This window comes from Nannospalax galili, unplaced genomic scaffold (assembly GCF_000622305.1).
Source record: "Nannospalax galili isolate Female #2095 unplaced genomic scaffold, S.galili_v1.0 scaffold960, whole genome shotgun sequence".
Classification (NCBI taxonomy): Eukaryota; Metazoa; Chordata; class Mammalia; order Rodentia; family Spalacidae; genus Nannospalax; species Nannospalax galili.
The window spans coordinates 1,516,338-1,529,753 of record NW_008348313.1 but is presented as its reverse complement, the minus strand read 5'-3'; the positions used below and the strand labels follow the sequence as shown (position 1 = coordinate 1,529,753).

Here is a 13,416-nt window from a genome sequence, read left to right as displayed (position 1 = left end):
ACCCCCCCCCCCCAGCGTCCTGAGACCTCAGGTTTAGCTTGGTTTTCTCCAGGAGTTAAGACTCGAAGTGAAGTTCAGTCCAGTCCCCTGGACGAGCTGGTTTCTCCCGCACCTCCCCTCCTTTGCCCCTCCATCCTACCCCAGCCGGTCCTGGCTTTCCTCCGGGCTGAGCTGGTCGAATTCCTTGGCCACATCCCGTCCTAGGAACGCCTCGTGGTCGTACTGGAAGTTCCCATGGACGTCATCATGGGGGACCTCGCTCAGGGGGGTCCTTTGATGCACTCTACCCTGGCCGTGAGGGCCAGAGTCAGGGGACGGCTTTGCTTGCACCCCGCGCCTCAGCAGCAAGAGAAGCAGCAGCAACCACGATCGCCACATCTCACTGGTCCCTGGGGAGCGGTGAGGCGGAGGTCAGGGGTCGCAGGGAAGCAAAGCGGAAACCAGACAGATCATGGAGGGGGGGGGGCGTATGCGGGGATTGTCTAGGACAGGGCTGCAAAAAGTTGGGGGCTGAAGAAAAGGCCAAAGAGACAAAAAGAATAATGTTTGGAGGTAAAAACCACCTATGGGGGTGGAATCTGAGCCCCACAGGGGTCCCAGGGCAGGAAAAAGGAGATTTAAGTTGGAGACGTGGCGCGCATCCTACAGAAAGTTCAGGACCAGTGATGGCTGGCCAAAAGCATCCTGCAGGCCCCCGGGTGAGGCCCACGCGAGCCCGGACCGCGACCCCCATCTCGAAAACCCCTTCGGTGCTCAGCCCCCCACCTCTTCACCCCGTTACCCGGCCTGGATTCGCTCCCCACGCTGTGCTCTGTGTCCACGCAAAAATGTCCAATTTGGCCGCCCTCCAGCCAGGCTCCGCCTCCGGCCGCGTAGAGGCCCCGCCCTCCGACCAATGGGAGTGCAGGAAGGGGCAAGGGGCGGAGCCAATGAGCTCTAGGGTATGCCCAGGACGCGCTTCGCCACGTCCACAAAGTCCTGGCTCGGCCCGCGGTGGGCTATGCGACCGATTAGAACTGATTAGAACTACATTCCCGGCAGGCATCGGGCCGGTTTGCGGGACCACCTCCAGCGGCTCTAACCTCAAAGGCTTATGGGAAATGTATTTTTTTCTTTTCCTTCTCGCAGGATGGTTTAAGCAAAGAGGCAAAAGAACACAGTGGCTGAATTCCTTAAAAGGCCTGGCTAAGGTGTAGGCGTCGCGTAAATTTATGAATAAAAATACAATAGGGGCTGGAGAGGTGGCTCATCGTTTAAGAGCACTGGCTCCTCTTGCAGAGGACCTGGGCTCGATTTCCAGCTTCTACATGGCAGCTAACAAGTGTCTATAACTCCAGTTCCAGGGCATCCCACACCCTCTTCTGCCCTCCGTGGGCATTGCATGACACGCGTGCACGTACACACATGCAGAACACATAAAATAATAGATAAAATATTTTTAAAAAAGAAAATAACGATACACAGATTGGGTCCAAATTTATATGTGGGAGTGGAAAAGTCATATACATTAGGAGGGGAAACTGAGGCAGGTCATAAAAAGAGGGGTCCAGAGGGAGGACGTCAGACCTAGGGCTCCCTCCGGAGGCTCAGAGACGCCAGGAGTTCAGGCCATACAGCACCACCCACTGCAACTGGGTATTGGCGGCCTGAGGAGGGGGCATCAGGCTGAGGCTGGGAAGGTGTTTGCATCCTGAGGGTCAGTCTCTCGGTGTAAGCTCAGGCCAGGCAGCAGGTCACCCACATCATCGCCGCTGAGAGAAAGCCAAGGGGCTAGGAAAGAAAGAGAGAGCAGGTCCTCAGCACCTGGATCACCCATGTCTCCCCATCCATGATCTCCCCCCCCCTCTGTCTCTCTCTCTCTCTCCATCTCTTTCTGATCCCCTTGCCCTTCTCTCTGGGTCTCTGTCCCTTCCTTCCTTTCCTTCCTTCCTTCTTTCTTAGACTCTATCCCTTTCTCTCTCTCTCTCTGGTCTCTGTCTCTCTTTGTCTCTCTGGGTCTCTGTCTTCTCTCTCTTGGTCTCAATCTCTGTGTCTGACTCTCTCTGGTCTCTGTCTCCCTGTGTCCCTTTGCACACCTGGAAGCCCGCTCCGCATTCGTGTCCACAGCAACACTCCCCCTGCCGTGACCACCAGGACCACCAGGAAACCAAGGACGATTCCAACCACAGGCACGGAGGATCTGGCCCTCGAATCTGCAGCCAGAAATCCTTATGAGGACATGGAAGAGGAGCGAGTCACTCCCAGGGCCTCAGGGCCATTTGTCTTAGGATGGAGGCATGCAGAGGGAAGTCAGGTCACATAATTCCCTGGACAGAATGTTCCCACGTTGGATATAAGAACCCACAACACTGAGAAAACTCAGTCATGCTGTGAGAGCTGGGTGGGCCCCAAAGGAGCAGCACACAGCAGCAGCAGCAGAATGAACAGTCAGATTCCAGGAAGACCAGCAGCAGCAGAATGCAAGGCAGACAGACTCAGGAGGACTGGGCCAGGGGCCAACAGGCAGGCAGAGACCAGCAGGAGCAGAGTAGAAGGCAGTCAGACTCTAGGAGGACCAGCCTCACCTAGGTCCACAAGGAGAGGCTGTGCCAGCCCTACGTGTTCCACGTGACATTGATAATGGTGTTCGTCTCCGCTTTTGACCTCCAGTATTGACCAGGCATGGAAGGAGCCATCACCATTAGGGCCAAAGTCGATATCCCCGATGCCCACCAACAGCCCATTCCTCAGGAAGCTCAGCTGCAGCTCCGGAGGGTAGAAGGAGAAGGCCGTACAGGTTAACACTGAGCAGCCGGGACTTCCGGGCTGGGCCTTCAGTCGCATAAAGGGCGGCTCTGCAAGGCACAGGGAACAGCCCTAAGCTGGGCTTCCACACCAAGGCTGAGAGTGGGTCTGGTAAGAGACAGATGCCCCCTTCCCTGTGCCCTGTACCTTGGTGACCCTGGAGACTGTGTAGGCAAAGAGCAGACTGGTTCTCAGGGTGACAGAGACCCAATCAGCCACCATAGAAGGTCACCGTCTGATTCCACCTCCACACCTCTGCATCTCCACACCTCTACCACCTCCATCACCTTCACCATCTCCACACCTCCATTCTTTCCTTCTTTTTTTGGTGTGTATGTGCATGTGTGATGTGTGCATGGCGTGTATATGCATGTGTGCACATGTGTGTGCCAGTGTGGCGGTCAGAGGTCAATATCAAGTGTCTTCCTCTGTCACTGTCCACCTTATATTTTGAGGCAGTCTCTCACTGAACCTAGAGCTTCTCTCTTTTTATAGACTGGCTGCCCATCAAGCCTCCAATGTCCACCTCTCTGCCCCTCTCAGAGTTGGGGTTATGGGCATATACCACCACATCTGGCTTTTATTATGTGGGTGCTGGGGATGTGAACTAAGGTCTTCATGATTGCACAGCAAGCACTTCACCAACTAAGCCATCTCCCCAGACCAATCCATTTTATTATTTTCTTTGTTTTGAGATAGGGTCTTGCTCTAGCCTAGGCTGGCCTCTGACTCTATGTAGAACTCTCTATGTAGCCAAGGATGACTGAACTGATCCTCTGCCTCCTGAGTGATATCAGATGTGTACCATCATTTGCACTGGGGATGGAACCCAAAGCTTCAGTCAGGCTACACAGGCACTCCACAAACTGAGCTACAGCCCCAGGCCCATTCATTCCTTCCTGAATGGACACAGACTGAGCACCTCTCCAGTACCAAGTACCACTCTTGGCTGGGGACCCAGCAGAGAACCAAGTCAAGGCACTGTCCTAGCTGGGTGTGATGGTACATGACCATCCCAGGACTCCGGAGACAGAAGCAGGAGTATCATGAGTTCAAGGCCGTCCTCCCCTAAATATCCAGTTCAAGGCCCACTGGGCTATGACAGACTCTTAAAAAACAAAACAAGCGGGGCATGGTGGCACACACCTTTAATCCCAGCACCCGGGAGGCAGAGGCAGGCGGATCTCTGGGAGTTCGAGGCCAATCTGGTCTCCATAGCGAATCCAGGCCAGCTGGGGCTACAGAGAGACCCTGTCTCAAAAAGACCAAAACAAAACAAAAAACAAAACAAAACAAAACCACAGTAGCTTAATGATAGTGAAATGAAGTTTGATACCAAGAGTATTGGATCATGCCTGTAATCTCAGCACTGGGATGTTGAGGCAGGAGGATTACTTTGAGTTCTGGGTCAGCCTGGACTACATAGCAAGCTCCAGGACAGCCAGCACTATGGAGTAAGACCCTGTCTCAAAAACAAAAACAAACAAGTTGGGGCTGGAGAGATGCTCAGTGGTTAAGAGCACTGACTGCTTTTTGCAGAGGTTCAATTCCCAGCACTCACATGGCAGCTAACAACCATCTGTAACTCCAGTTCCAGGGGATCTGACTCCCTCTTCTGGCCTCTGCAGGCATTGCACACACATTGTGTACCTGCATAATTGCAGGTGAACATTCATACACATAAAATAAAAATAAATCAATCAAAACAGTTTTTGAAGTTTGGAGGATGGTTAAATGGGTAAAAACAGTGAGTACTGTCCAAACATGAGGACCTATGTTCCGATCCTAGGACCCACATAAAAATCTAGATGTGACTACATGCTAATTCTAATGCTGGCTGAGGTGTGCAGAAACAGAAGGACCCTGGGAGCTTGCTGGCTACCAGCCTAGCTCCAGGTTCAGTGAGAGACCTCATCTCAAATGAATGAGGTGGACAGTGACAGCCACCTGATGGCCTCTCTGGGCTCTGCACACAAGCGTACCTGTACACACGTGCATAACCACACACTAACCAACTTAGTGGGGCTGGGAATGCAGTTCAGTTGATAGAGTGCTTTGGTAGCATGCACAAGGTCCTAGACTTAATCCCAGCACCACATAACCCTGGTGGCACACACCTGTAATCCCAGGTAGAAGCAGGAGGATCAGGAGTCCAAGGTCATCCTTCACTACATAGGGAGTTTGAGACCAGCCTGGGCTACATGAGACCCAGAATCAACAACAAACAAACCCCAAAACTAAATGCAAGTCCAAGGGTATTTGTGAACCCAGCAGGGCTGTAATAACAAGGGCGTTCCCTCCATCCGGGGTGGGCATGGCACTCTTGGCTCTGGTTGGGACCTTGGCTATGGGTGCTCAGCAGAAAATAAGCTGACAGTTCCTGGGGAAGAGAAAGCTGGGCCGCTTCCCTGTGAGAGCAGTCTCTCTTGCCAGCTCACAAGATTTGCTGCACAGTCAGGTCAACCACACAGGGCTGGACCTCTGGTCAGCACTTCTGTGTCCTGCCTCCTAGTTACTATTGTTTTCTGGTGAGGATGTGCCTTCCTGTGCTAGAGATGAGGGACATGTCAGTCCCTCCCACCTGACGAGTCCCCAGCATTCAGCCCAAGTCCTAAGATTCAGCCTGGTCTGTGCTTCTGCTAACAAAAACACAACACTGAAACACTGAAGGAATGCATTTCTGAACTGTGTGGCACAGGGGCAGGAGAGATGGCTCAGAGATTAAGAGCACTGGCTGCTCTTGCAGAGGATCTGGGTTCCCAGCACCCACATGGTGGCTAACAACCCCTCTTTAACAGCAGTTATAGAGTATCTGATGCCCTCTTGTGGCTTCTGTGGGCATTGCAAGAGGTACACTTACATGCAGGCAAAACATTCATACACATGCATGTGCACACAAACTATGTTGCCCAGATCTGTAATCCTTGTTCTCAAGAATCTGAGGTAGGAGAATCATAGGTTCAAGGCCAACCTGGGCTACTGAGTGAGTTCAACGCTAGCCTGGGCAACTTAGTGAGACTTTGTCTAAAAATAAAAAGTAAAACAAGGACTCATGAGGGGCTGGAGAGATAGCTCCGTGGTTAGTAACATGCCAAGCTATTTCAGAGGAACCAAATTCAGTTCCCAGGGCCCACCTCTGGCAGCTCGCAACCACCAGTAACCCCAGCTTCAGGGAACCCTACGCCCTCTTCTGGCCTCCATGGGCACCTGTACACATCTGCATATACCCCCCCACAGACACACAGGCACATGCATACATGCAGTCACACACACACACACACACACACACACACACACACACACACACACAAATAACAAACATTTTTGAGAATGTTAATAAAAGGGGACCAATACCATAGAGGAGTAGAGGTGCTTGCTGCCAAGCCTGACGACCTGAGTTTGAATCCTAGGATCCACAAGGTTGAAGGAGAAAACCAACTCCCACAAATTGCTTTCTGATCTCCTCACATGCTGTAGCTAGCTGGTGCTTCCACATATACGGAAGTAAATAAAATGTAACTTAAAATTCTTTTAAGTTAAAAGAAGGCTGGGGGGTATGGCTCAGCGGTAGAGCTCCTGCCTAGAGTCCCCCAGTGAGGGGCTGGGGTGTGGCTCAGTGGTAGAGCCCCTGCCTAGAGTCCCCCAGTGAGGGGCTGGGTGTGGCTCAGTGGTGGAGCCCCTGCCTAGAATCCCCCAGTGAGGGGCTGGGGTGTGGCTCAGGGGTAGAGCCCCTGCCTAGAATCCCCCAGTGAGGGGCTGGGTGTGGCTCAGCGGTGTCTTATATTTATGGAAGAAAGGAAAGAAACAGTGACAGAACCTCATATGTGACAACATGAGGCCATTATTAAAAGTAAACAAAAAGTAGAAACAAAAACATACCAAGTGTATGCCAGGATGTGGAGAAACTAGAACGCTCATGCTGAGGGGCAGGTACATGGTGCAGCCACCTTGGAGATTCTTGAAGAAATTAACCCGGGGGCAGGAGAGATGTCTGGGTGGTGAGAACACTGGCTGCTCTTGCAGAGGACCCAGGTTGGGTTCTCAGCACCCACATGGCTGCTAACAACTGTCTATAACTCCAGTTCCAGGGGACCCAATGCTCCCTTCTGACCTCCGTGGGCATTGCATGACATGGGTGCACTTGCATACATGCAGGCAATGCAATCATACACACAAAATAAGAAAAAAAAATGATTTTTTTAAAATCTTTTTGAGACAGGGTCTCCCTGTAGCCCCAGCTGTCCTGGAACTCACTATGTAGACCAGGCTGGCCTTTAACTAACAGAGATCTGCCTGCCTCTGCCTCCTGAGTGCTGGGACTAAAGGCGTGCGCCACCACGCCTGGCTATAAAATATTTTTAAAAAGTAATTCCTGGGGCTGGGGAGATAGCTCAGCAGGTAAGAGCTGAACAAGGATAGGGTCCCGAGTTCAAATCCTCAGGACCTATATAAAAACCTGAGCGTGACTTTGCACCTATAAGCCCAGCACTGGGTGTGGGGCAGCAGAGAGCAGAGGGTGCTGGGCCTTGCTGGCTCAGTGAGAGACCCTGACTTGGACTAAGATAGAGCAAGATGCCTGACATCCTCTTCGGGCCTCTCTGCATGTGTATAGGTTCACATCATTCCCACGCACATGTGCATGTACCACATACATACATCACACATGCACACATATATTTGAAAAATTAAAAGAGCTGACAGGATGGCTTAGTGGGCAATGGTGCTTGCTGCCAAGTCTGACAACCTGAGTTTGATTCCCCAGCACCTACCCAGTGGAAGGAGAGAAGTGACTCGCACAAGCTGTCCTCTTCCACATGTGTGCTGTGCCACAAGTGTGCATACACCAACACCCAAGATACAATAAATGTAAAAATTTAAATCATTTTCTAAAAAGGAATTCCTACTTGGAGATGCAACGCACTTGGCAGAGTTTTTGCCTAACATGCATGAGGTCCTGGTTACCATTCCCAGCACCATGCAGTGTGGTACCGTGTGCCTGTCATCCTGGCACTCAGGAAGGGGAGGCAGAAGGATTGGAAGTTCAAGGTCACCCTCACTTATGTGGTGAGTTCCAGGCCAGCATGAGCCACAGACACAGCCTCAAAAAAAAAAAAAAAGTTGACATAGACACTTATCCTCCAAGAGCAAGATGCCACTGTACTGCAAAGAAGGTGACCTGTGTTCAGCAAGAACAAGACCCTGTTCAATCTCCAGAAACCATACTAACACACGGATATGGCTGGGCATGTTGGGCACAACTTTAATGCCAGCACTCGGGAGGCAGAGGCAGCTAATTTGAAGTTAGCCTTGTCTCCATAGTGAGTTCCAGGCTGGCCAGGATTGCATAGTTTAACACTGTCTCAAAAACAATAATGAAACAGGAGGCTGGAGTGATGGCTCATCAGTTAAGAGCACTGGCTGCTCTCGCAGAGGACCGGGGTTTGGTTCCCAGCACCCACACGGCAGCAGCTAACAACTATGTATAACTCCAGTCCCAGGGGATCCAGTGCCCTTTTCTGGCCTCCGTGGGCATTGCACACATATGATACTGGCATAATACTCATACACATAAAAATTAATTAAAATAAGTAAATAAATAAAACCTTCTTTTAAAAAAATGGTGAAAAGTGCCTGAGGAACAAGACTTCAGGCTGTTCTCTGACCTCCATATGTACACACACTCACACACACACACACACACACACACAGAGACAGGATGAAATGCACAGTATAAATAACTAACTTCCTCAAATCCAGTTTGTTAGGGGGCTAGGGATATGGCTCAGCAGTTAAGAACATCAGTTGCTCTTGCAGAGGACCTGGATTTATTTCCCAGCACCCATATGGCAGCTAACAACCATCAGTAACTCCAGTTCCAGGGAATCAGATGCCCTCTTCTGACCTCTGCAAATATTGCATGACATGGTACACGTGTATACATGCAGGCAAAACTCTCGTACACATAATTGTTTTCTGAAAATCCATTTTGTTAAGAAAGAAAGAGGAGAAGGGCAAAGAAACCTACAGATTCAAAGACACTGTCACAAACAAGGACTCATGTTGGGTCATAGACCTGTATGCAGAATACAAAGGTATAAAACTACAAATAACAGAAGAGCTAGGTCATTTCAGGAGGGGTTCCAAGACAGTCCGGTAAAAGTACAGTCCACAAAGGAAAAAGAAATGGTAAATAAAATCATTCCACATTGCAAAGATACATTTAAGAGAACAGAAGATGCTGGGCATGGTGGCGCACACCTTTAATCCCAGCACTCAGGAGGCAAAGGCAGGTGGATCTCTGTGAGTTCAAGGCCAGCCTGGTCTACATAGTGAGTTCCAGGCCAGTGGGGGCTACAGGGAGACCCTGCTTAAAAAAAAAAAAAAAAAAAAAAAAAAAAAAAAAAAGAGATTTGTTTGCTTTTATTTTCTGTGTTTGCCTGTATATATTATGTACAGCACATATGCGCAGTGCCCACCAGGAAAGGGCATCAGATACCCTGGAACTGGAGGCACAGGAGGATGTGGGTGGCCATTTGGGTGCTGGAAACTGAACCTAGGTCCTCTGCAAGAGCAACCAGGGCTCTTACTCATGAACCACCTCTCCAGTTCAAGGACAACATTTTGAAGAGATGAATTGATTCGCTGCAACATGTGGACCCTAATTCAAGTTTGTTTGTTTGTTTTTTTTTGGTTTTTTTTTTTTTGGTGTTTTTGAGACAGGGTCTCCCTGTAGCCCCAGCTGTCCTGGAATTTACTATGTAGACGAGGCTGGCCTTGAACTCAGAGAGACCCGCTTGCCTCTGCCTCCTGAGTGCTGGTACTAAGGGCATGCACCACCACTCCTGGCTAAGATTTTTTTTTTTAAATTCTTGCATCGTATGTGTTGATGGGTGTGTGTGTGTGTGTGTGTGTGTGTTGTGTGTGTGCCAATAATTGTAGGACCAAAAGAGGATGTCATATGCCTTGGAGCTTTAGTTACAGGAGGTTGTGAGCCCCCAACATAGGTGCTGGGAACCGAACTTGGGTTCTCTATAAAAGCAGCAAATGTTAACTACTGAGTCATCTCTCCAGCCCCCTCCCCCAAGATTCAACCTTTAAAAAATATTTGCAGGGACTGGAGAGATAGCTCAACGGTTAAGAGCACTGATTGCAGAGGACCCAGGTTCGATTCCTAGCACCCACATGGCGGCTACAAACCTTCCTTAACTCTACTTCAAAGGGAATCTGAATCCCTCTTCTGACCTCAGAGGCATTGCAGGACACAGGTGCACTCACACACATGCAGGCAATACACTCATACACATAAAATAAAAAATAAATAAATAAAATATTAAGATTTGCACACATTTGCAATTCGGACATGGTGGTGTAGACCTGAAATGTCGGCACTTGGGATCCTCGTGGAGGTGGTCGTGTAACTACAAGTTTGAGGTCAGCCAGCCTGGTCTAAAAGGCCAGCCAAGGCTACATAGTGAGACCCTCTCTCACAAAGAGCAGTTAGCTGGGTCTAGTGGCACAGTTCTGTCATTCCAGCACTTGGGAGATGGAGGCAGAAGGATCAGGAGTTCAAGGCAATCCTGGGCTACATGAGACTCTACCTTAAGCAAGGTCGGCTGGGAAGTGTGGGCACAGACTGCACTGCATAGCAAGGGGCTTCTGGGAGGACATCAAGTGTGGCTTTGGGGATCCAGAGATGGAACAAGAACAGAAACACGGGGAGAGGAGATGGAGTGCTTACCCTTCCAGGTCAGGTAGGAGCTGCCCCTCTCCAGGTGGCCCAGCAGCCGCTCATGGCAGGAGACCAGCAGGAACTCGCTCTCCGCCCTGGCCACCTCTGGCTTCTTCATCCACAGATTACTGACTGTCTCTGTCTCGGGCCACTCTCCACTCCAGTTGCCAATTTTGGGGTCGAACTGCATGAATTCCTCACCATTGAGGGCAAACAAGGCCGTGGGTGATGAGGAGTTGTCAGGGGCCAGTTCACAGCCCAGCAGACCTTGCATCGTGAAGTCACCTGAATAATAACACCAGAGAGCTGAATCAAGGCCAGGGCCAGCCCCCCAGACCCAGATGCACAGATCCCAGCCTCCTTTCTCAGACCCAGGGGTGCAGACCCCAGCCTCCTCCCTCAGACCCAGGGGTGCAGACTCCGGCCTCCTCCCTCAGATCCAGGAGTCTAGAATCCAGCCTTCCTCTCTCAGACCCAGGGGTACAGACCCCATCCTCCTCCCTCAGACCCAGATGTACAGGCCACAGACTCCTCCCTCAGACCTGGGGGTGCAGACCCCGGCCCCCTCCCTCAGACGCTGGTTTCTTTGCCCTACCTTCCTTGCCATGGGCTCTGGCTTCCCCTTCCAGAGCTTCAAGGGCCTCCAGGAAGAGCTGCTCCTTGTCCCTCAGGTCCGCCGTCTCCTTCTCCCAGTACCAGGCCATCTGGGTTTCCCACACCCAGGCCCCCCAGGGGTCCGCTTGAGGTCGTGTGCTGCTGTAGCTCAGATACTGCTGAGTACCCAGCCAGCCTGTGACCCAGAAGGCAGGAGTCCCCTGTGGTGGGTTTGACACAGCTGTGAGGTGGTACATCAGGGGGGGACGGATCTCTGTGCAGAGGAAGAGAGTTAGAGTCAGTGGGAACACAGGGACTGGATTCCAGCAGGATGTGAGGCCAGGGACCTACGAAAAGAGAGAGAGAAACAGAGAGACACAGAGAAAGAAAGAAAGAGAGAGAGACAGAGAGACAGAAACAGAGAGAGATAGAGGCAGAGACAGAAGCAGAGAGAGACGTAGACAGAGAGACAGGGAGAGACATAAACAGAGAGAGACAGAGACAGAGAGAGACCCAGAGAAATAGGAACAGAGAACACCGAGATATGGATAGCATTTGGTTCATACACAGGGTTCAAAGACTGCATAAAGCTATAAACAATGGAGTTCAGACGCGCCAGGACGTGAGTGCACGATATCTTCTTTTTCTACCCTCTGCCTCCTCTTTCCTGGCCCCTCAGCCTGATCCGGCTCCCAGTGGCCTCTCACCTGTGCCCCAGGTCCGAGGCAGGAGGGCAAGCAAGAGGCTGAGGCCCCAGGGCCGGAGCATCCCCATCCTGACAGGCAACCTGCAGCAGAGGGGCACGTGACTCTCCTGTACCCCACCTCACCGCTGTGTAGACCAGGACAGTGGACAGTGGAGATGGAACCCAGGCCAAGACCACAGGACCTCCCTGCTTCTTTGTGAACTTTCACCCCCTCATTTGAACCACTTTAGTTAATGAATTACAGAACTGGATTGACTAAAATTTGTCTCTCAGACTTATATCATTCCTCTTCCCCCTCCCTCAGACCAGGAGCCTGACCCCAGCCTCCTCCCTCAGACTAAGAGCCCAGACCCCAGCCTCCCCCCTCAGATCAGGAGCCCAGACCCCAGCCTCCTCCCTCAGACCCAGGAGCCCAGGCCCCAGCCTCCTCCCTCAGACCAGGAACCCAGACCCCAGCCTCCTCCCTCAGACCCACGAGCCTGACCCCAGCCTCTCTCTCAGACCCAGGAGCCTGACCCCAGCCTCCTCCCTCAGACCCAGGAGCCCAGGCCCTGCCTCTCCCTCAGACCAGGAACCCAGACCCCAGCCTCCTCTCTCAGACCCAGGAGCCTGACCCCAGCCTCCTCTCTCAGACCCAGGAGCCTGACCCCAGCCTCCTCCCTCACCCAGGAGCCCACGCCCTGCCTCCTCCCTCAAACCAGGAGCCCAGACCCCAGCCTCCTCCCTCACCCAGGAGCCCAGACCCCAGCCTCCTCTCTGCCCCTCAGCCTGGGTTCTTGCTCACGGCAGCTGTGCTCCCTTTCTGCAGCCCTGTGCTCCCTTTCGGCAGCCCTGCGGATCTTCTGCCTGGAGCCCCTAGTTCCTTTCTTACATCCTGTCTCTACCCTGTGCTGTGGAACTCTGAGGGCATCCAACTCCACCCCCAGCTGCAGAGCACGCCCCTGGCCCTAGGCCCAGCCTCTCTTGAACCTTTTGTGGTATTTCTTTGGAAGCTTCTTGAGGCCATCTGTCTGTTTGTCCGTCCTGATCTTCCAAGGCCCCTGCCTCCCAGGGCAGCTTCCCTATTTACTCCTTCAGAGGTTTTTGACAGTTCCCTCTAGTCCCGGAAAGGCCAATACCGTTGCATGTTGCTTTAAGACACCCCAGTACTTCTGGGCTGGGGGTGTGGCTCAGCCATGGAGTGGTTGCCCAAGACACAGATACTTAGTTGGAACAGTTGCTATAACTGGCCCCAGCCCATTTCCAGCTGTGTGCCTGCTCCAACTCCCAGCGCTGCCCAGCGTTGGCAATGCTGACTCCGGCAGCCGAGCCCAGCTTGCAGCTCTATGGCTAGAGCCTCCTATAGGCCCTGTCCCTACCCTCCACCCACCCAGAATCTTGCCAGGACCGATAAATAGCACAGAGACATAGACACAAACAGGTGGGTAGGTGGACGGGTAGACAGACTGTCTAGAAGCCAGGTGTGGTGGCTCAGGCCTGCAATCCCAGCACTTGGGAGACAGAGGCAAGAAAGAGAAAAGTGTGAAGCCCGGGGCTAGGGAAACAGCTCAGTCTGTAATGTACTTGCCTTGAGCACATGACTTAAGTTCAGATCCCCGGCACA

At 52.0% G+C, this 13,416-nt stretch overlaps 2 protein-coding genes across 8 annotated transcripts in view; both read right to left on the bottom strand.

Moving 5' to 3' along the window:
• Rcn3 (reticulocalbin 3) overlaps positions 1-997 on the bottom strand; it is a 12,145-nt gene extending 11,148 nt beyond the window's left edge. Inside the window, exons 1-2 of one of the 2 annotated variants that reach the window (XM_008845071.3) lie at positions 782-997; positions 140-389 (exon numbers count right to left, since the gene is read on the bottom strand). In XM_008845071.3, the coding sequence (XP_008843293.1) occupies positions 140-378 (239 nt within the window). In that variant the 5' untranslated portion in view covers positions 379-389; positions 782-997. Of the gene's footprint in view, positions 1-139; positions 390-765 lie in introns of both variants that reach the window. The other variant, XM_008845072.3, reaches the window with a different exon arrangement.
• Positions 998-1,459: 462 nt separating this feature from the next.
• On the bottom strand, positions 1,460-12,912 carry Fcgrt (Fc fragment of IgG receptor and transporter). 6 transcript variants are annotated; one of them, XM_017801103.2, is made up of 7 exons: positions 12,783-12,894; positions 11,815-11,894; positions 11,109-11,381; positions 10,523-10,798; positions 2,565-2,834; positions 2,076-2,207; positions 1,460-1,770 (listed from the first exon to the last, which is right to left on the bottom strand). In XM_017801103.2, exons 2-7 carry the CDS (start codon positions 11,879-11,881, stop codon positions 1,661-1,663), a joined length of 1,128 nt encoding a protein of 375 aa, XP_017656592.1. In that variant the 5' UTR covers positions 11,882-11,894; positions 12,783-12,894; the 3' UTR covers positions 1,460-1,660. The 6 variants fall into 6 exon arrangements, with proteins under 6 accessions (XP_017656592.1, XP_008843290.1, XP_008843291.1 ...); XM_008845068.3 differs by lacking the exon at positions 12,783-12,894 and adding an exon at positions 12,598-12,732; XM_008845069.3 differs by lacking the exon at positions 12,783-12,894 and adding an exon at positions 12,598-12,732 and having other exon boundaries at positions 2,076-2,192.
• Between the last annotated feature and the right edge of the window lie 504 nt (positions 12,913-13,416).